The sequence below is a fragment of the Salmo trutta genome, chromosome 14, assembly GCF_901001165.1.
Source record: "Salmo trutta chromosome 14, fSalTru1.1, whole genome shotgun sequence".
NCBI lineage: Eukaryota > Metazoa > Chordata > Actinopteri > Salmoniformes > Salmonidae > Salmo > Salmo trutta.
The window spans coordinates 59,125,625-59,148,839 of NC_042970.1; the positions used below are offsets into that span (position 1 = coordinate 59,125,625).

A 23,215-nucleotide genomic window follows, 5' to 3' on the forward strand; every position below is an offset into this window, starting at 1 on the left:
AAAAACAGAATAGAGCTAAGCATGGGCAAAATCCTAAAGGAAACCCTGGTTGAGTCTGCTTTCCAACAGACGCTGGGAGACAAATTCACCTTTTAACATGACAAAAACCTAAAATACAAGTCCAAATATACACTGGAGTTGGTTACGTAGACAACATCAAATGTTCCTGAGTGGCCTAGTTACAGTTTTGACATAAATCGGATTCTAAATCTATGGCAAGAATTGATAATGGCTGTCTACAAATGATCAACCAACTTGACAGTGCTTGAAGAATTTTTAAAATAATAATGTGCAAATATTGTACAACCCAGGTGTGCAAAGCTCTTAGAGAGAGATTTACCCATAAAGACTCAGCTGTAATTGCTGCCAAAGGTGATTATTTCATGTATTGACTCAGTGGTGTGAATACTTATGTTAATTTGATATTTATGTATTTCATTTTCAATAAATTTGCAAACATAAAAAAAAAAAAATATCACTTTGTCATTATGGGGTATTGTGTGTAGATGGGTGAGAAATAAACAAATGTAATCAATTTTCAATTCAGGCTGTAACACAATAAAATGTGGAATAAGTCAAGGGGTATGAATACTTTCTGAAGGCACTGTATACCCACAGAAAGATTGTTTGTGATAACCTGATAGAAAGATTATGGAAAATGCCATGACGTAGAAAAAGCTTTACATTTCCAACTGCCACAGTTACAAACCCTTACAAATTGATTCTGCTCAGAAAATCACACGTCTACAAAAAACACTGTTCAGAAGTCTCCATTACAAATGTTGCACGGTGTATACATTCCTGCAGTGAAAAGGAAACAGCATGACCATGTGTATATTATCCATACATAGGTTGAAAACCATTTAGCATGATATGGTCCTTCACAGACAGGTCCAAAAGACCAAAAGATTGAAGTGTAATGCTTGACTTTGACATCCAAAAGACCAGAAGCGTGAAATGTAGTGCTGGACTTTGAAGTTCTTCATTCGCCTTTCTAAAGTAACTTCTTGTTCTTCAACTTCTTCAAGTCGGAGTAGTTTTCAGCGAGTAGGGTGGAACGTGAGCCAATATAATTTAAGCCAAGCTCCTCTGCCGTGGCTTGATCCTCAGATACAGCTAAGAAGAAGAAAATAACATTTTAAATATCATACAACTATGGTAAGCAGGGGGCTGAGATTCTCATTTAGATTCACCATTATTACATAATATTCTTAAGTGACAGGATTTCCCCCACTAGTTAAAGAAATGTATTCATCCTTGCCAGATAAGGGATTATCTCCGTATGTGAAATGGCATAAAAGTTTTTGTCAAGGGGGTTACGCAAGGAGCTGGTAGGTCTTTACAAGGCATGTGTGACTAAGAAATGTTAGGTCTTCACCAGTCCTCTGATCAGAGAAGTAGACCCTCCTGGGTAATTTCTTCCCCAAATAGATTGAAAGTTGCACTTTTATAATTTTCCCCAGGGGCACAACTTTGGTTTTAGAAGTGGGGGTGACATAATTATTATTATATATATTTTTTCCATTCGAATGAACACTCCAAATAGCCTACCGGACGCTCAGTGAAAGTTGCGCCCCTGCTTTTCACTGAACATATTCTTTGACCTCCAGCACCGGGGCCAGTATTCACAACATCTCAGCGTAGGACTTTTGATATTTAATTTCCCATAATGGATAACTTTAAACACCCAGGCGTTTATTTGCTTAAAACGTAGAGCTCACACTGTTATAATCAAGTTTCCAGCTCTACAAGTTGATAAAAAAAGCTACTGTCATTAATAGGTTCACCGACAGTCCTGTTTGCTAATTAAAAAACGTACATTTAGAACACACTGCAAATGTTAGGCTACAAAAGCGGCAAAGTGGATTGTGGTACAGTTAGTTTGAGGTTGGAAGTTGGATATACAGTACCAGTCAAAAGTTTGGACACACCTACTCATTCCAGGGTTTTTCTTTATTTTTACTATTTTCTACATTGTAGAATAACAGTGAAGACATCAAAACTATGAAATAACACATATGGAATCATGTAAAAAAAAAGAAAAAAAGTGTTAAACAGTGCCTTCGGAAAGTATTCAGACCTCTTGACTTTTTCCACATTTTGTGGAATAAAAAATTATCCACATTTTTATTTTTATAAATTAGCAAAAATGTCTAAAAAACAGTGTTTGTATTGTCATTACGGGGTACGGCGTGTAGATTGAAAAAAAAGTAATCCATTGTATAATAAGGCTGTAACTTAACAAAATGTGGAAAAAGTCAAGGGGTCTGAATAGTTTCCAAATGCACCGTAGCTAAATAAAATAGAAAGGATATTTGTCCTATTCCGCGCATATGAAGGAAGTAGCTATGTTGAGCGTAGAAGTGAATTTGAAACAGGTCCTATACACTAGATTTAGAGTTATTTGGTAACTTTAGTTGTGAATGATACAAACCATAATGTCTTAGCAATCAAAACATAGATGGGCTGCATGATAGGCTATTGATGATTTGAAAAAGTCGCAAATAAAGCTTGCCTTCCTTGCCTCAGACTGCACATGCTGTTCTCTCATCAAGTGATCATATTTTCACCCACCAGACTATTCTCAATTTAATCTCGTTTTTACTAATACAGTACCCGTCAAAAGTTTAGACACACCTACTCATTCCAGGGTTTTTCTTTATTTTTACTATTTTCTACATTGTAGATTAATAGTGAAGACATCAAAACTATGAAATAACACATATGGAGTCATGTAGTAACCAAAAAAGTGTTTGAGATTCTTCAAAGTAGCCACCCTTTGCCTTGATGACAGCTTTGCACACTCTTGGCATTCTCTCAACCAGCTTCATGAGTTAGTCACTTGGAATGCATTTCAATTAACAGGTGTGCCTTGTTAAAAGTGAATTTGAGGAATTAATTTTCTTCTTAATGCATTTGAGCCAATCAGCTGTGTTGTGACAAGGGTGTGGTGGTATACAGAAGATAGCCCTATTTGGTAAAAGACAAGGCCATATTATGGCAAGAACAGCTCAAATAAGAAAACAGAAAAGACAGTCCATCATTACTTTAAATTTCAAGAACTTTGAAAGTTTCTTCAAGTGCGTCGCAAAACTCATCAAGCACTATGATGAAACTGACTCTCATGAGGACCGCCACAGGAAAGGAAGACCCAGAGTTACCTCTGCTGCAGAGGATAAGTTCATTAGAGTTACCAGCCTCTGAAATTGCAGCCTTCACAGAGTTCAAGTAACAGACACATCTCACAACTGTTCAGAGGAGACTGTGTAAATCAGGCCTTCATGGTCAAATTGCTGCAAAGAAACCACTACTAAAGGACAGCAATAATAAGAAGAGACTTGCTTGGGCCAAGAAACACAAGCAATTGACATTAGACCGTTGGAAATCGGTCCTTTGGTTTGATGAGTCCAAATGTGAGATTTTTGGTTCCAACTGACGTGTCTTTGTGAGATGCACAGTCGGTGAACGGATGATCTCCGCATGTGTGGTTCCCACCGTGAAGCATGAGGGAGGAGGTGTGGTGGTGACACTGTCTGTGATTTATTTAGAATTCAAGGCACACTTAACCAGCATGGCTACCACAGCATTCTGCAGTGATACGCCATCCCATCTGGTTTGCGCTTAGTGGGACTATAATTTGATTTACAACAGGACAATGACCCAACACACCTCCAGGCTGTGTAAGGGCTATTTGACCAAGAAGGAGAGTTATGGAGGGCTGGGAACTCCTTCAAGACCGTTGGAAAAACATTCCATTTGAAGCTGGTTGAGAGAATGCCAAGACTGTGCAAAGCTGTCATCAAGTCAAATGGTGGCTACTTTGAAGAATTTCTAATATAAAATAAACGTTTTTGGTTACGACATGATTCCATATGTGTTATTTCATACTTTTGATGTCTTCACTATTATTCTACAATGTAGAAAATAGAAAATGCGAGAAAATGCATGCATGCATAACCTACTGGTAATTACCCTGTTTTGACCCTACATTTAATTAATAGAGACTGGCATTTATTTTGCGATGCCCGGCCATTAGAAGAGACTGGGGTTTGTTGGAGGCTCTGCACTTAATGGAAGTTTTACGGTATATGGACAGATCCTAGATCAGCATTCCTCCTTTTAGACGCTTTGTGGAAATGGCCCCTGGTCAAAACCAATGGATATGTGTATGCCCACTTTTCCTATACTAAACCACTGCTCTGAATGCAATATGGAGCTGCAGCCCCCAGACAGACACTACTGCTGAATTCCAAATTGACTGCTCTTCACCCTGCCACATTTCTCTTAATTTTTACCATATTTCTTACACCGATCCTATCATTTCAGATCTACAGGATTGCCTAGGGCTTAGGAAATAAGGGTGGAGCATATGTGTGGCCAGGCTAGTCTCCCTCCCCTCTCTCCTGCTCACCCCTAGCAGGTTCCTTGGAATATAGCCCTCTCGGTCTCCGCAGCGGGCCCACCACCACTCTATCTCGTCCTTGTCCTCGCGCCGCAGCACCGTCATGCAGTCGCCTTCCTTGAAGGCCAGCTCATCGTCGTCCTCGGCCTCGTAGTCCCACAGGGCGTACACCACCCCACGGTTCATGATGCCTATCTTCTCCTGTACACCTGCATCAACACAAAATCACACCCACCTCGTCAGGAACAAGCTGTTAAAATTCAATTTCCGCTAAAACATGTTATGGAAGGCCGAACGTTAGATAGAGTAGGTGAGGGTAGCTACATTTTGTAAACAAGCGGAGGGGTCGAGTGCAAAACGGAAAAAGAAAAATAGGCACACTGAGTGTTTGGAGAAAATAATGTTTGTGCTTTGTCTCCAGTCAGAGTACACTAGCGGTCTCACCGTAGAGGAACTGGGAACACTGTGCGTAGCCCTCCTCCATCTCCTCGCACTTGTCTGCTGCTGTCTGCATGTCACTGTAGGTGGTGGCGAACACAGCAGCCCCGGACTCCACCAGGAACTTACACACCTGCACGTTGTTACAGGAGGCCGCGCAGTGCAGTGGAGTCCTGGGAGACAGACAGACAGACACGGAGAGGTAGAGGGAGGTAGGGACAGAAGAAAGTAAGGGAGGCAGGTAGAGAGGAGGGCAGAGGGAGAAAGAGATAAGAGAGGGAACAAGGTGGGAGAGTTGGAGGATATGAGAGCAAGATGATGGGTGAGGGAGAGTGGGGGAGTGAAGGAGGGGAGAAATAAAAAGAGAATAACTCTTTAGTAATAGTGGGCGACTGGATAACATCAGCCACATGAACACATTGGATGTGACGTGCTACTGGTTGCTGGGGGTGACAACAGCTTTGATAAAGCTACTGTCAAGTCACATTGGCTACTGTAAAGTGACAACAACCACTGTAAAGTTACTATAAAGGGACAAGGGCAACTGTAACGTGACAATGGCCACTGTAAAGTGACAATGGCTCACCAGCCATCGCTGTCGGCGGCGTTAGCATTCACGCCAAACTGCACCAGGAACTTGACGATCTCGGTGTGGCCGGCGCAGACGGCGTTGTGCAGGGCTGTGATTCCCTCGTCATTGGGCAGGCTGGGGTCATCCACCTATAAGGCACAAAGTTAATAGGCTTCAAGACATTTCCTAGACAAGGTCAGTTATCCGTCTTTACCCCTTACGGTTGATGTTAGGATTTGGGGAGGGTTTACCTGATCTTAGATCTGTGCCTAAGTGCAACATGGTTGAGGTTAGGATTTGGGTAGGTTTTAGCAGGTCCTATAACTGTGCCTAAGGGCAACTTCTAAGCTAAGCGTTTTGACGGACGTAGACCAGCGTTAGTAGTTGCTTAAGAGTACTACTTAAGTATTACTCTAGCGGCATTGCAAAGCCTTTGCTTATGGGACGTCTGCTTGGAAGAGTCGTCTGAGGTTACCCAGTCTGTGGTATTGACATTGAAATTAGCAGGGCTAATGATGTAAAACTCACATCACTGAGTTCGAATCCAGCCAACAGCCCTTTGACTCCCCACCCTACTTATCTTCCCAACACTATACTATTTCTTCAATTAAAAGGAGTGGGATTACTCACGTCATAGATGACTCTCTGCACCAGATCATACTCGCCCTCCAGAGATGAGTCCAGCAGCAGGGCCAGGGGGTTGAACTTGACCCGCATGCCGTGGTCGATGCGCTCCGAGTCGACCTTCCGCAGGTTGGTCCTCTTGCCCTGCAGGAGGGGAGTAGGAGGAGAGGAGTGAGGGCTGTAGGTGTTTCACAAGTACAATATAATGCAGTGACATCTGTTAGCTATGGTCATCGAAATTGCTAAAAGGTTTTAAAATTAATTCTAATAAATGTAACAGTTGGACAATGGATGAAGATCCTCTAAACATTTTTGAATTTGTATTATCCATCAGATATTGACTGAATTAAAGCACAAAAAAACATTTTACTGGCTCAGACAAATAATGAATGCAGTTCAGTTATTCAATTTGTCCAATATACATTTTGTTATTGTATCAGGTATTTTTTTTTGGGGGGGGATGTGTTAAAATTAAATGATATGTGCATAATTTGCATAAATACACTGGGTGTACGTGCAAATATGTTACATTAACATAAAGGGGTGGAGCCTACCTGCACTGTCTAGACTGCTTCATTAATTACTGTTGTCACGTTCTCTTGCATAATTCAACATGTGTGTCAATAGCAGGATACCCTCGTATAAAAAATCAACACGCTTGGCTTTAGAATGCACCTATCTAAACATACTTTACATTGCTTGCGAGATCGGACATAATATCACCAGAATCCAAATGTTCATTTTCGGAAGTTGCTTTCATTTCAGTGCATCTTATTTGTAATCATTTTAACTTTATTTTCACCCCCCAACTGCATTAAATTATTACTTTTCAATTCCACAAAAAATGAACACCCATCAAAATAAAGTTATATTTCTTCTCTTTATTGTGATGTAAGTGTTGAGATGGTGTGTTAAATCCCAGACGAAGCTTTAGTGTTCTTATAGAGTCAACAGAAAGCCAATGTATTCCATTGAGCCCATTTCAGCCATTACCGGGGTGTAGGAGGTCATTACAAACATTTCCACGGTCGTAATGTTAACGGGAAAAAACTACAGGCACAAGCAAGAGTATGAAAGAGTTGCAGGAATAAAATGAAAACAATCAATCTGTCATGCTCTGACATAGGAGAGCTAATTTAGGTCAGGGTGTGATAGATGGGTGGGCATTCTATGTTTTTGTTTTCTATATTTTGGCCAGGTATGGTTTCCAATCAGAGGCAGCTATCTATCGTTGTCTCTGATTGGAAGCCATACTTAGGCAGCCTGTTTTCCTGTGTTGGTGTGGGTAGTTGTTTTCCGTTTTGTGAGTATCATCTGACGGAACTGTTGGCTGTCGTTTTGTTGTTTTGTTTAAGTGTTATCATTAAAAGTAAAGTATGAGCACTCTACACGCCGCGCCTTGGTCCCCTTTATACGACCCTCGTTACAGAACTACCCACCATAATTGGATCAAGCGGCGTGCCCGGGCAGAAATGGACACCTGGTCAAGTGAGGAGTGGATAGAAAGGAGAAACTGGACTTGGGGGCAAGTAATAGAGAGATATCGGAGCCTACCGGGGAAGAACGGGAGGCACCCCCAAAACATTATTTTTGGGGGGGCACACGGGTAGTTTGGCTGGGCCAGGACTGGGACCTGAGCCAACTCCCCGTGCTTATTGTGGTGAGCATGTGCCTGCCTCTCGCGCTCTCCCTCCAGTGCGCCTCCATAATCCAGTACGTCCTGTGCCTGCTCCTCGCACTCTCCCTCCAGTTCGACTCCATAGCCCAGTACGGCCGGTGCCTGCTTTGAGCACTCGGTCCTCAGTGCGTCTTCCTAGTCCGGTGAGACCTGTTTCAGCTCCACGATCTAAGCCTCCAGTGATAAGCGATGGTCCGAAGCCTATAGAGATGATCCATGGCACGAAGCCTCTAGTGATGATCCATGGCCCGGAGCCTGTAGGGATGTTCCATGGCACGAAGCCTCTAGAGGAAATCCATGGCCCGGAGCCTGAAGAAATAATCCTTGGGAAAAAGCCTGAAGGGATTATAAATGTTCCGGAGCCTGTAGGGATAAACCCTGGCACGAAGCCTGTAGGAATAATCCATGGCCCGGCACCTGTAGAGATCATCCATGGTATGAAGCCTCCTGTGATGATCCATGGCGCGGAACCTGTAGAGATGATCCATGGCACGGAGCCAGCACCAGCGGTCACTAGTCTGGAACCGATAATGACGCTTCCCAGTCTGGAGCCTCCGGCGACGCTCCTCCGTCCGGAACCTCCGGCGACGGTCCGCAGCCCGGAGCCCTCAGCGGCGGTCCGCAGCCCGGAGCCCTCAGCGGCGTTCCGCAGCCCGGAGCCCTCAGCGGCGTTCCGCAGCCCGGAGCCCTCAGCGGCGTTTGGCGTTTCAGAGCCTCCGGCGATGACCCACGGTCTGGTTCCTCCGGACACACAGAAGCGGGGGGATGAGTAGGTGTTGGGGGGGTTCTACGCCCGGAACCAGAGCCGCCGCCAAATATGGATGCCCACCCGGACCCTCCCCAATAGGTTCAGGGTTGTGGCCGGGAGTCCGCACCTTTGGGGGGGGGGGGGGGGGGACTGTCACGCTCTGACCTAGGAGAGCTGTGTTTTTCTGTTTCATTTAGGTCAGGGTGTGATAGATGGGTGGGCATTCTATGTTTTTGTTTTCCATGTTTTGGCCAGGTATGGTTTCCAATCAGAGGCAGCTGTCAATTGTTGTCTCTGATTGGAAGCCATACTTAGGCAGCCTGTTTTCCTGTGTTGGTGTGGGTAGTTGTTTTCCGTTTTGTGAGTATCACCTGACGGAACTGTTGGCTGTCGTTTTGTTTTGTTTTGTTTAAGTGTTATCATTAAAAGTAAAGTATGAGCACTCTACACGCTGCACCTTGGTCCCCTTTATACGACCCTCGTTACACAATTCAAGAAGATTTAAGTGACAAGTAGGGCTGTGGCGGTCATGAAATGTTGTGAGCCAGTTATTGTCATGCAAAAGTCTGCAGGTCTCACGGTAATTGATAGTTAATTAACAAACAAGTTTAGCATCTCCAGGCCTCCAAGCATACAGCCGCATACAAGCCGCTGATGCGCGCCTTTGGAACGTCTACATTTAAAAAAGTCTAATAAATCCATTTAATATACACCATCACAATAAATCCATTATTTATTTTAGGCAGGCCTAAAGAAACATTATGATTAACATTCAGAAGAAAATGTATTTCAGAAGAACAGAATGATTTGGCCTATGTACGTTATCTGGCTATGCGCCATAGGCTGTCATTTAGAAAAGAAGATAGGCTTATAATTCCCGTGCTATTATTTTATACAGTATTTCATGATTTTACAGTAAGAAGAAAATTTAACCTACAGTGCCTTCGGAAAGTATTCAGACCCCTTGACTTTTTCCACATTTTGTGGAATATTTTTATTGAATTTATTTTTTAAATAAATTAGCAAAAATGTCTAAAAAACAGTTTTTGTATTGTCATTATGGGGTACTGCGTGTAGATTGAAAAAAAAAGTAATCCATTGTATAATAAGGCTGTAACTTAACAAAATGTGGAAAAAGTCAAGGGGTCTGAATAGTTTCTGAATGCACTGTAGCTAAATAAAATAGAAATGATATTTTTCCTATTCCGCGCATATGAAGGAAGTGAATTTGAAACAGGTCCTATACACTAGATTTAGAGTTATTTGGTGAATGATACAAACCATAATGTCTTAGCAATCAAAACATAGATGGGCATGATAGGCTATTGATGATTTGAAAAAGTCGCAAATAAAGCTTGCGCTCTGTTCCTTGCCTCAGACTACACATGCTGTTCTCTCATCAAGTGATCATATTTTCACCCACCAGACTATTCTCAATTTAATCTCGTCTTTACTAATACAGTACCAGTCAAAAAAGTTTAGACACACCTACTCATTCCAGGGTTTTTCTTTATTTTTACTATTTTCTACATTGTAGAATAATAGTGAAGACATCAAAACTATGAAATAACACATATGGAATCATGTAGTAACCAAAAAAGTGTTTGAGATTCTTCAAAGTAGTCACCCTTTGCCTTGATGACAGCTTTGCACACATTCTCTCAACCAGCTTCATGAGGTAGTCACCTGGAATGCATTTTAATTAACAGGTGTGCCTTATTAAAAGTTTATTTGTGGTATCTCTTTCCTCCTTAATGCTTATGAGCAGTTAGATTCTGGGTTAAACTTGGAACATTGTTATACTAGAGACATGATACATCAGGAGTAATACTATAGTATCTGAGGAGTGATAGAGACTGGTTTTTACATCAGAAGTTAATGGTTATTTGTAGGAGCCAGATGGCTTTGGAATGTGCTGGATATAGGGGAGGCAGTCATGAGAGTGCAATAGGTGATACGGGTGGAGAGCTTTGGATTAGGCATCAAGGGGGTTGAAGTCAGGTCACCTTAAACCTCTTGACGGTCGCCTAGGATAGGGGGCGCCACAGCGCATTTTGAAAAAAATGTGTGCCCATTTTAAACGGCCTACTACTCAAACTCAGAAGCTAGGATATGCATATAATTAATACTTGTGGATAGAAAACACCCTAAAGTTTCTAAAACTGTTTGAATGGTGTCTGTGAGTATAACAGAACTCATATGGCAGTCAAAACCCCGAGACAGATCGAAACAGGAAGTGGAATTCTGAATTGCGGACTCAACATCATCACGTTGCCTATTAATCACACCGTGAGCTATGGTTCATTGAGCACTTCCTATTGCTTCCACTAGATGTCCCCAGTCTTTACAAAGTGATTTGAGTCTCCTACTGTGAAAACTGACAGAATGACACGCTGTGGAACGTGGTCACACGGAGAGGGCCATCACCATTATGACGCCGGCGCCCCTGGCTACCCTCCCCTTTCGAAACGTTTATAAAGACAATGCAATCGTCCCCTTTGAATCTTATTGGAGCTCTGGTTGAAAAAGGCCCTAAAGATTTATGTTATACAACGTTTGACATGTTTGAACGAACCTAAATAAGAAAAAAAATGCATTTTGTTGAAAGAATAGTCCCGCGGCCACGGAGCTTTTGGTGCAGCCTTCAGAATGCGCTAACAACAACAAGCTAATGGAACATAAAGGATGCACTTTTTCGAACGAAAATACATTTGTTGTGGACCTGGGATTCCTGGAAGTGCCTAAGGATGAAGATAATCAAAGGTAAGGGATTATTGACAATAGTATACAAGACTAGATTTGATATGCGATTGTTCCAAGATGGCGCTGACCTGTATTGCTAGCCTATTGTTCTGAGTATCGCATCCCCTTTTATCGCAAAGTGTGATTACCCAGTAAAGTTATTTTTAAATCTGGCATTACAGGTGCTTTCAAGAGATATTCATCTATAAATCTTAGAATGACAATATTACATTTTAAAAATGTTTTCGAATAGTAATTTAGTAAATTGTAGCGCTGTTTCATCGGATGCATTTGAGGGAAAATAGTTAGTCAACATTACGCACCGATGTAAAATGCTGTTTTTATATATAAATATGAACTTTATCGAACAAAAGAATGCATGTATTGTGTAACATGATGTCCTAGGTGTGTCATCTGATGAAGATTGTCAAAGGTTAGTGCTGCATTTAGCTGTTTTTTGGTTATTTGTGATGCATGTGGTTGGTCGGAAAATGGCTATGTGGCTACTTTTACGATATACTCCTCTAACATAATCTAATGTTTTGCTTTTGCTGTAAAGCCTTTTTGAAATTGGACAACGTGGTTCGATTCAGGAGAGGTGTATCTATAAAATGATATAATTTGAAAAAAAAAATAGAATTTTTTTTTGTATTAAATTTTGTTATGCTAATGGCGATAGGATTTTTCGCTGGATGCGCACAGGGGTTAAGGGAGGAGGAGCGGTTTATTACCCCATCACTTTGTCTTCCTGTTGAACCGTAACAGATGTAAGGGTTGGAGAGAAGGAGGAGTGCATCTAAATTGCAGTATATATATGTATATATACACTTGTGTTGGTGGAAACATGTTTTGTCTAATGCAGCTGTATTGATCCTCTTGGAAGAATTAAACTTGGTTAAGCTTTCATAGTGTCCGTAGAGTTTTTTACTCTGAGAATTAGAACCTAACAGAGTCAATCAGTTGTGTTGTGACAAGGTAAGGGTGGTATACAGAAGATAGCCCTATTTGATGAAAAACCAAGTCCATATTTATGCAAGAACAGCTCAAATAAGCAAAGAGAAAGGACAGTCCATCATTACTTTAAATTTCAAGAACTTTGAAAGTTCACGAAGGTAGAATAATAGTGAAGACATGAACGTCAGTCAATCTGGAAAATGTCCATTTGTTTAACACTTTTTTGGTTACTACATGATTTCATAGTTTTGATGTCTTCACTATTATTCTACAATGTAGAAAATAGTCAAAATAAAGAGAAACCCTGGAATGAATAGGTGAGTAGGTTTCCAAACTTTTGACTGAATGTAAAATTAGCTTAGATTTAAAATGGCCCCAAATGGCCAGGTACAGGGGCAGGGAAAAAAACATAAGTGCTCGAATAGTGAATGTAGGCCGCTTTCCTGCTATGGTGGGCGGGTAGGCTACTCTGGATTTATAGTGGAGCATGTGCTTAATATGAGCAGCTGAAAATAAATATAGTAGCAGCTGGGATCCTCCTCTTTTTAGTGGCAACCATCAAAACTCTGCTTTCACATGGGACTGCATATAGAAAAGTCTGGGCTTATAACAACACTTATTTCGGTCCACGCATCAACCACTATTTGAGGAGCATGCAGCCTCTCGCTGCGCAACAAGTAATATTCCTCCCAAACTCTGTATGCCATAAGCTCTCCAACCCTGTTCCTTCACTTGGGAAACCAAGCGAAATATGTTCAGGAACATAGATAGTAACATGTTTTCACACTAAACACATTTCTGTTGGCAGCCCCTCACTGCACGCTCGAGAAAGGAATGAGGGGAGATGGAAACGCACAGTGGTGAGATATTCTGTAGCTAAAGTTAATGTGTCAGCCTTTTAATTATGACCTTTAAAAAAATGCACTATTACTAGGCTATTCAAAATCAAATACAAATTCTCTATAAGAGTAGGTTAACTCTGTAAGCTGCACAGCTCAATCTATGAACCAATAGTATCGCTTAGGCCTGTACGTTCTCTCCCAGACTCATGGATAGAACGTTTGGAGCATAGAATAAAGGTAACCAGTCCATCCAGTATGGATAGTAATACAGTCCACACTCAAAGGGGATTACTTGAATATGTTTAATTAAGTAGTATAGGCTAGATAGACCAATTATGTACCAAAGACATCTTAAATCATTTTTTTGTTTTTATGTTTTTATGCCGTGTGTAATATGCGGTAGGCTATGTATTACAGAATGACACAACCATTATTTAAATTCATTTTGGGGGGGGTGGGGGGGGTAGGCTTGAGTTCATATAAAGGTTATGTGTATAGAGTCGAAGTCGGAAGTTTACATACACTTAGACTGGAGTCATTAAAACTAATTTTTCAACCACTCCACAAATATCTTGTTAACAGACTATAGTTTTGGCAAGTCGGTTAGGATATCTACTTTGTGCATGACAAGTAATTTTTTCAACAACTGTTTACAGACAGATTATTTCACTTATAATTCACTGTATTCACTTCCGACTTCAACTGTACATAAGCTCTAATATGCGTACGGGGGTTTTGAATTAATCATCACCTCAGAAAGCGCTGTCAATTTTGTTGTGTTAGGCTTTGAAACAATATCCAGAATGACCATGTTTTCCAGTCAATTTGACCTGTTGTTGAACTTCTTCAAATTGATCATCACAGTGAGGTGAGTTTTAAAAGCATGATACTGTTTTGATGATAAGTGTTTGATGTGATTTTCCATTGTATTTGCATTGGTGTCAGAGTGGTTAGAGGAACAACAGAGCGCTGAGTACTAGGCCATTAGGACTTGATGGTCGTTAGTGAGTTGGGTACTACCAAAGCATGTCCAGAGTGCATAAGAGGAGATTACCGTGACTCAACGGTCACATGGAATTTTACTGCCGTCATGACTCATGACTGCCAGTGTGGAGGTAATATGGTCACCGCAACAGCCCTAGTGACAAGTGGATTTTACACCCTTCAAACACAGATGGCTGAAAAAGACAGATCCTCAGGTGGGCATATACAGTTGAAGTCGGAAGTTTACATACACCTTAACCAAATACATTTAAACTCAGCTTTTCACAATTCCTGACATTTAATCCTAGTAAAAATGCCCTGTCTTAGGTCAGTTAGGATCACCACTTTATTTTAAGAATGTGAAATGTCAGAATAATACTAGAGAGAATGATTTATTTCAGCTTTTATTTCTTTCATCACATTCCCAGTGGGTCAGAAGTTTACATACACTCAATTAGTATTTGGTAGCATTGCCTTTAAATTGTTTAACTTGGGTCAAATGTTTCAGGTAGCCTTCCACAAGCTTCCCACAATAAGTTGGGTGAATTTTGGCCCATTCCTCCTGACAGAGCTGGTGTAACTTAGTTAGGTTTGTAGGCCTCATTGCTCGCTCACGCTTTTTCAGTTCTGCCAACTGATTTTCTATAGGATTGAGGTCAGGGCTTTGTGATGGCCACTCCAATACCTTGACTTTGTTGTCCTTAAGACATTTTGCCACAACTTTGGAAGTATGCTTCGGGTCATTGTCCATTTGGAAGACCCATTTGCGATCAAGCTTTAACTTCCTGACTGATGTCTTGAGATGTTGCTTCAATATATCCACATACTTTTCCTCCCTCATGATGCTATCTATTTTGTGAAGTGCACCAGTCCCTACTGCAGCAAAGCACCCCCACAACATGATGCTGCCACCCCCGTGCTTCACGGTTGGGATGGTGTTCTTTGGCTTGCAAGCATCCCCCTTTTTCCTCCAAACATAACAATGGTCATTATGGCCAAACAGTTCTATTTTTGTTTCATCAGACCAGAGGACATTTCTCCAAAAAGTGTGATCTTTGTCCCCATGTGCAGTTGCAAACCGTAGTCTGGCTTTTATATGGCGGTTTTGGGGCAGTGGCTTCTTCCTTGCTGAGCGGCCTTTCAGGTTATGTCGATATAGGACTCGTTTTACTGTGGATATAGATAATTTTGAACCTGTTACCTCCAGCATTTTCACAAGGTCCTTTGCTGTTATTCTGGGATTGATTTGCACCAAAGTATGTTCATCTCTAGGAGACAGAACGCGTCTCCTTCCTGAACGGTATGATGGCTGCGGGTCCCATGGTGTTTATACTTGCGTACTATTGTTTGTTCAGATGAACGTGGTACCTTCAGGCGTTTGGAAATTGCTCCCAAGGATGAGCCAGACTTGTGGAGGTATACCATTTTTTTTCTAAGGTCTTGGTTGATTTCTTTTGATTTTCCCATGATGTCAAGCAAAGAGGCACTGAGTTTGAAGGTAGGCCTTGAAATACATCCACAAGTACACCTCCAATTGACTCAAATTATGTAAATTAGCCTATCAGAAGCTTCTAATGCCATGACATCATTTTCTGGATTTTTCCAAGTTGTTTAAAGGCACAGTCAACTTAGTGTATGTAAACTTCTGACCCACTGGAATTGTGATACGGTGAATTATAAGTGAAATAATCTGTCTATAAACAATTGTTGGAAACATTACTTGTGTCATGCACAAAGTAGATGTCCTAACCGACTTGCCAAAACTATAGTTTGTTAACAAGAAATTTGTGGAGTGGTTGAAAAACGAGTTTTAATGACTCCAATCTAAGCGTACGTAAACTTCCGACTTCAACTGTATATTATATATGTCACACAAACAATGCATCAATCGAAATGGTTTCCCAATACCAAATATCTCACCATCCATGTACCCCAATATCCATACCAGCACACATTTTAGTATGTTTGGCTAAAACATGAATTCATACTATGCAGTATGCTAGTATGGGGCATTTGGACATAGAGTGTGGGTGTGGCTACATACCGGTGGCAGAGTGACTTGTCCCGTGACCTCCGGAGCCTGCATGCTGAGGGTGTCCTCCCCCAGGTCCTGCTCCCCCGCGCTGGGGTATGGAGGGGGCGGGTAGGGCGGGTACTCCTCCAGGTAGGTTTCTGTCTGATGGGGGGGCGGGGGACAGGGCTCTGGCTCTTCTTCCTCCAGCGACTGGGGCAGTGTGTGGCTGGAGGAGGAAGAGGGCTCTGGGATGGGCGAGCGGGGCGGCTGAGGTGGAGGCACTTGTGCGTCTTCCTCTGTCTCAACGAGGGACGCTGCGGCGGCAAAAACTTGGGACGTAGCCGTGCGGTCTGGGGCTCCAATGGCACTGGCGCCCTCCTTCCATGTTCCTCCACCTTCACCCTCGTAGGGAGACGCCACAACAGTCTCCATGGCGGCCAGTGTGGTCTTCTGGTAGAGCAGCTTCTGGATGTTGGGCCCCGCGGGGCCCTCAGGCTCTGTAATGGAGCTGCGCTTCTTGAGGGGCCGCGGGGCATGGTGAAGCCGGCGGCGCAGGGCCTCCAGGTCGGCGTCGCTAGGGTGCCGGTGGGGGTGCGAGATGAAGGGGAGGAGCTTGGTGGGGCTGAGGGGACGAGGGGCCCGCTCTGTCTCTTGGCCCCCCTGGCTCTCGGGGGCCAGAGGCGCCAGACCGGGACCCCCCTGGTCCACTTCGAAATCGCCGGCCCCCGAATAGATGGAATCCTGAAGGAGCGACTGCTGCCCCCCACTGCCTGGGATGACTGGCTTTCCATACACTATCAGAGAAAGAGTGAATAATCAATGCGTGTGAATGGGATCAAGCAAGCTGCTTCATAGCAATAAAACTATCTAGCACGATAACACAATCCCCATTACATCTTTTAAAAGAGTAAGGCTGTAAGTAGGGACATTTAAGGCAGGTAATTTTGCAAAACAATAACAGAAAATGCAGAATGATTTTAACAAATTACTCAGTTTAGTAACAGAGTAAAGATCCAGGAGTCACAGGAGTAGCCAAGACACTACAGTAGCCCATGGCTCTTTCTCTCACCTCTGGGCTGTGTGCGTGTCAGAGTGCCCCCGCCTGTCCTGGGCTGTTGGGTGTACATGGAGTAGATGGATGAGGCCGCCACCGTCTGTGGCTTCTGGAGGACAGGCACTGCCACTGTGGACTCTGGAGGATCGGGGGTGAAGGGGCGCACCGTGGCCGCCGGAGGAGCCTCCTGCTTGGGGGGCAGAGGCAGGGTGTGGCTGTGGATGGGGATGGGCGGAGGTGCACACAGATGGAGGGAGGCGGACGGTTTTGCCTTGCCCGGGAAGGTGCCCGTGCTGTAGGGCGGTTTGCCGAAGGTCGGGGGCTTGGTAGGGATAGGAGGTGGCACCTTGCCGAGAGCCTTACCACCAGCCTATTGAGTCAAGAAGACCATAACATACATAGTATGATGAAAATGAAATGCATAGTAATATCACTGCAACAAGTGTCAGTTAACAGCTGGTTTTATCCAATGCAACTGACAGTTCACACACATATCCAGTATTAAATATGTGGGCCATGAGGGAATTAAACCACCAACCAAAAAACAGTGCAACCCTGTATATCAAAAATACATTGAAGCTGCTTCATTGACTAATCAGCCATTTTTGGAAAAAGCTAAACAATGGAGAGCGGAATAATCTATATCTCTCTGACCACATTCTCTGTGGGTCTGTGATCACATCTAGCAAGAAAGGAAGTCCGGTAGGGAGGAACATAGTGGCGCAGCGGTCTAAGTGGCGCAGCGGTCTAAGGCACTGCATCGTCACTACAGTCCCTGGTTCGAATCCAGGCTGTATCACATCTGGCTGTGATTGGGAGTCCAATAGGGTGGCACACAATTGACCCAACATTGTCCGGGGTTTGGCCGGGGTAGGTCATCATTGTAAATAAGAATTTGTTCTTTACTGACTTGCCTAGTTATATAAAAAAAACTGAAAGGTTCCTAAAATGCTTCTGAAAATCAGTAGCAGTACCTGGGCATCCCTCAAGAGGTCCTCGCTGCTCTGATTGTTCCGTGAGGGCACGGGAGGCGGGGTGTCAAACATAGAAATGTGACGCCCCTTTTGGTCCTTGAGGGTCTCGGCATCTCCTGCAACCACAGAGGAAACCACATCAGAACATCATCTGAAACATATGACATTTACATGATCAAAACCAGATAACATCCATGTCATATTAGAACATTATCCAAACCATATGACATTTACATGATCAAAACCAGATAACATCCATGTCATATTAGAACATTTTCCAAACCATATGACATTTACATGATCAAAACCAGATAACATCCATGTCATATTAGAACATTATCCAAACCATATGACATCCACATAAGAACGTTAACCGAACATTACCAAGATGGTCAGAATCATAAACACATCAAAGTCAGTGTAACCTGGGGCCAGTCTTTATTTTGAATATATTCCCAGCATCAGTTTAATAAAACACTATGCTACATCTCAGGGGGTGACCTGACATTAATTTCGAAATAATATGGCCTTAGCAAGAATTCCCTTCATTAATTCAAAATTGCCCATTCTTTTCTATTTGGATTTGTTCATTCATGCAGTGGAACTGACCCCAACCCTGGTTCCTAGCCAAGTCGAAGGAAGATACCTGAGCCCTGTGAGGAGAGGCTGGACATGCGAGGCAGAGTGGAGGACATGCCATGATGACTGCCGCTGGACTCCGCACTGGAGCTGGACCAGTCGGACAGCTTGGACATCTTGGATGGCTGGAAACCTGTCAGAGCGTGGAGAAGTGTTAACACATGGAAAGAGCACTTGAATTGCAAAGGCAAATAGATGTACACAATCTACTACTGCACAGTTACACACATGTACACTAAGACACGGCCAACGCATTCACTTTCACAAACACAAGCGCGCGGACACACACACACACACACACTCACACAATCGCAATTGAACACACACACAAAGTAAAATCATCCATAACGAAACAATGTTTTTACCTGAGTAGGGTTTAAGCGGTCTAGGAGGGGCCTTCATGGAGGAGTCTGGCATGGGTAAGGTGGTGGTGCCGTCGGGGTAGGCAGGCTTGATCAGGAGCTCCTGTCGGCTGGGCACCGGAGGCCCTGGGGCCGCGGTGGAGGACAGGATGTAAGGGCCCACGGCCGCCACTCTGGAGGGGCCACACGGCTGCAGGGCCTGGCTCTTTGTGGGGACCTGGAGAATGTTTGGGTTACACTATCTAAAGTTAGCAGATATGATGCTTTATTAGTATGAGCCTTAATAATATCTTATTATGGGTCTTATAATATGTAATGTCACCCTATGTAGGCCAGGGATGGGCGGCCCGTGGTTTTGGAGGCCCGCGGATCAATTTCCATAAAAAAAAATATATATAATAATAACAATAATAATAATAACAAAAACAACGTTTTTAGGAACTCAGTTGGGGTCTCAACTTACTGCTGAGAGTTAAAAAATGTTTTATCTCTGCTGTCAAGAAGGGAGCTGCTTAAACGTTTTACTTGCATGGTGAGGGGGGGGGGCAACAAAATGTCACTTAAGTGCCCCCAAAAGTATGGATTTGGGTACTCAGACACTTGAGGCACTGTGGACCCTCGTGATAAGTTCGGATTTTCTGTGGACCCCACGCCCATCAAAGTTGCCCATCCCTGATGTAGGGACGAAGGAGTAAAAGGTTACTCCTGCACACATCACATTGATCTCATGGACTGCTCTGTCTATGAATTGGTGATACATTTCCCTGGCACCACTCCTCAGCTTAGTTCTAATAAACGTGGGGCTGATGTAGTCTGATGAACACTGCCTTAAGGGAACAATAACGTTTTTTAACTTTGAACCTCGTCTTGACTCACGGGCAGGTTCTCCTTCTGCTGTAACGCTGCCTTCTTCTTCCACAGCCGTTCGCGGAGTTCGACCACTCGCTTGTCCATGGTGGCCACCTCCAGGTTGCGCTTGCTCAGGCTCTCACGCTGCTGTTGCAGCTTGGCACTCTGGTCCTGGTTCAGCTTATTCCTCAGCTTAAAATCGGGAAGAAAGTGAGAAAGAGCTAGACTCAGCTTTGTGTGTGTATAGAGCTTTTCCCACTACTGGTCCGAACTAAGCCGAGGCAAACCAAGCTCTACTGAGTTCTAATAAAAGCTCTAAGAAAACTTCAGAGACAGCAGTTTTATTCTGGGGTATACACTATATATACAAAAGTATGTGGACACCCGTTCAAATGAGTGGCTCCGGCTATTTTAGCCACACCCGTTGCTGACAGGTGTATAAAACCAAGCACACAGCCATGCAATCTCCATAGACAAACATTGGCAGTAGAATGGCCTTACTGAAGAGCTCAGTGACTTTCAACGTGGCACCGTCATAGGATGCCAACTTTCCAAAAAGTGATTTTGTCAAATTTCTGCACTGCTAGAGCTGTCCGGTCAACTGCAAGTGCTGTTATTGCAAAGTGGAAACGTCTAGGAGCAACAACGGCTCAGCTTCGAAGTGGTAGGCCACACAAGCTCACAGAACGGGACCACCGAGTGCTGAATCGACCGTCCTTGGTTGCAACACTCACTACCAAGTTCCAAACTGCCTCTGGAAGCAACGTAAGCACAAGAACTGCTCGTTGGGAGCTTCATGAAATGGGTTTCCATGGCCAAGCAGTCGCACACAAGCTTAAGATCACCATGTGCAATGCCAAGCGTCAGCTGGAGTAGTATAAAGCTCGCTGCCATTGGTATCTGGAGCAGTGGAAACGCGTTCTCTGGAGTGATGAATCACGCTTCACCATCTGGCAGTCCGACCAACGAATCTGGGTTTGGCAGATACCAGGAAACGCTACCTGCCCGAATGCATAGTGCCAACTGTAAAGTTTGGTGGAGGAGGAATAATGGTGTGGGGCTCTTTTTCATGGTTTGGGCTAAGCCTCTTAGTTCCAGTGAAGAGAAATCTTAACGCTACAGCATACAATGACATTCTAGACGATTCTGTGCTTCCAACTTTGTGGCAACAGTTTGGGGAAGGCCCTTTCCTGTTTCAGCATGACAATGCCCCCATGAACAATGCAAGGACCATACAGAAATGGTTTGTCGAGATTGGTGTGGAAGAACTTGACTGGCCTGCACAGACCCTGACCTCAACTCCATCGAACACCTTTTTTGGAATTGGAATGCCGACTGAGAGCCAGGCCTAATCGCCCAACATCAGTGCCCGACCTCACTAATGCTGCATCAGTGCCTGAACTCTTGTGGCTGAATGGAAGCAAGTCCACACAGCAATCTTCCATCATCTAGTCGAAAGCCTTCCCAGAAGGGTGGAGGCTGTTATAGCAGCAAAGGGGGGACCAACTCCATATTAATGACCATATTAATGACCATGATTATAGAATGAGATGTTCGACAAGCAGGTGTCCACATACTTTTGGTCATATAGTGTATGTTTGTCGTCCGCTGTGTGAGTCTACCTGTAAATGCTGCAAAACTAAACTTCTGTGGAAGCAGACAAATCGGATATTTTCTTACCTGCAGCTCCTTGTAAAGACGCTCCAGCTCGCCGGCGGAGCTAGGGCCGTCATGAGAGGACTCCATCTTGACGCTTTTCAGGGTCTCCAGCTGCCTGCTCAGCTCCTCCACTCTGGAGACGGCCACCAGGAGCTCGCGCTGCTTACTCTGAAACAGCCCGTTCATCTGCTCTATCTCCTCCACTATACGGCCAGGCACACACACACACACGCAAATCAACAAACACATGCAAGCACGCACACACACACACACACAGACAGAAAGACACGCTTAAGTCAAATTTGAAAAGTAACATTTAGAGAATGCTAATGTGTTAGTTCAAACCAAAATCGAATGTTCCGTTAACGTCAAGATTTTATCTTACACCTAAACATGTTCTGTGAACGTCTGGTATGACAAATGTAAAAAAAAAATAGCATTCCCCCAAATTGCACCTTCGGGTTCAATAGTTTTTGATGTCAAAATAAATAACCTTAATACACAACGTACAACTGTCAGGTGTACATTCTTGGAATACACAGAAAAACTGGACAAAATAATATTCTGGAAACTAAAACCTGGAATCTTCTTTTGAACCAAAAGTAGTTAGCTGGGTGTATGCTGTAGGCCTAAGCCAACCAGCTAAAACATTGGCATTTCGTGTGAAGCAATGTCGAGTGTGTCAATTTGGAAAAAGAAATGCCACTCAGAAAGCCCTACTCAGCTCCTTCCCCAAACCCCTCTTCATCGAGTGTCCTCGACTCCTCCCTCTCCCCTTAGCACTGACCCAGTTTGCTGTTGCTTTGGCGTTTCTGCTCCACTTGACCCTTGAGGGCCCGCACCCGCCGCAGCTTGGTCTCCTGGTTCTCAGCGTTCTCACGGAGCTGACGTAGTCTCTCCTGCTCTGACGCCTGCTGCTGCTGCTGTCGCTGCTCTTGCAGCCTCAGGTAGCGCAGACGCTGCTCCTAGCCGACCAAACAAGAAAACATTTTTAAGTTCAGATGAAAGTTTTTAATAATACCCACGGTGTATTAAAGTAGTCAAAGTAGTAGTATTTGGTCCCATATCCCTGGCACACAATGACTACATCCTGTTTGTGACTATATAAAACTCAGCATTTGCAGTTTGTTTTTGGGTGTCTTTTGTATCACATCTTACCCAATAGTAACTAAATACAGAATAATGTATTGTTATTTTGGAGTCACTTTTAGTGAGAATAGAAGATGTTTCTGAACACTTATACATTCATATGGAGAAGCGCAAAGATGATACCCCCCTCGCTCTGGATAAGAGCATCAGCTTAATGACTAAAATGTACATGTAAAATGCTAACCTTCACTGTTACCGGTAATGGCGACAGGTTAGCATTCTCTATTGTAGCCTTTGTAAACTTCTAACTCAGTGTAGGAGGTCACATAGACCTTCGCATGTCTTTAAAGAAAAATACTTGCCTTTATTAATAGACCTTAATAAAGAGAATGCAGAGGGGACAGTGTGAAGAAGAACTGTCTAGGAAGAAACCTTGAGAGGAACCAGATGCTAGAGCAGGCCTATTCAACTGGAAGCCTATGTCAAGCTAATAAGCACTGGTAAGAAAGGGAAAGAAACAACTTTTTTTTATTGGACATTGTCTCATCTAGAGCCCTGCCATACAAGCCTATCTGCCTCACGCTGGCCTCGG

At 43.5% G+C, this 23,215-nt stretch overlaps 1 protein-coding gene across 2 annotated transcripts in view; it reads right to left on the bottom strand.

The window, feature by feature from the left end:
• Positions 1 to 521: 521 nt before the first annotated feature.
• Positions 522 to 23,215, bottom strand: part of LOC115208476 (apoptosis-stimulating of p53 protein 2) — a 50,971-nt gene continuing 28,277 nt past the window's right edge. For both annotated transcript variants that reach the window (XM_029776558.1, XM_029776559.1), the window contains exons 6-18: positions 22,322 to 22,499; positions 21,556 to 21,737; positions 19,903 to 20,067; positions 19,030 to 19,243; positions 18,672 to 18,797; positions 18,026 to 18,141; positions 17,067 to 17,421; positions 16,028 to 16,791; positions 6,042 to 6,179; positions 5,427 to 5,560; positions 4,847 to 5,013; positions 4,412 to 4,611; positions 522 to 1,116 (exon numbers count right to left, since the gene is read on the bottom strand). In XM_029776558.1, coding sequence (XP_029632418.1) covers positions 1,075 to 1,116; positions 4,412 to 4,611; positions 4,847 to 5,013; positions 5,427 to 5,560; positions 6,042 to 6,179; positions 16,028 to 16,791; positions 17,067 to 17,421; positions 18,026 to 18,141; positions 18,672 to 18,797; positions 19,030 to 19,243; positions 19,903 to 20,067; positions 21,556 to 21,737; positions 22,322 to 22,499 — 2,781 coding nt within the window. In that variant the 3' untranslated portion in view covers positions 522 to 1,074. The remainder of the gene's footprint in view (positions 1,117 to 4,411; positions 4,612 to 4,846; positions 5,014 to 5,426; positions 5,561 to 6,041; positions 6,180 to 16,027; positions 16,792 to 17,066; positions 17,422 to 18,025; positions 18,142 to 18,671; positions 18,798 to 19,029; positions 19,244 to 19,902; positions 20,068 to 21,555; positions 21,738 to 22,321; positions 22,500 to 23,215) is intronic.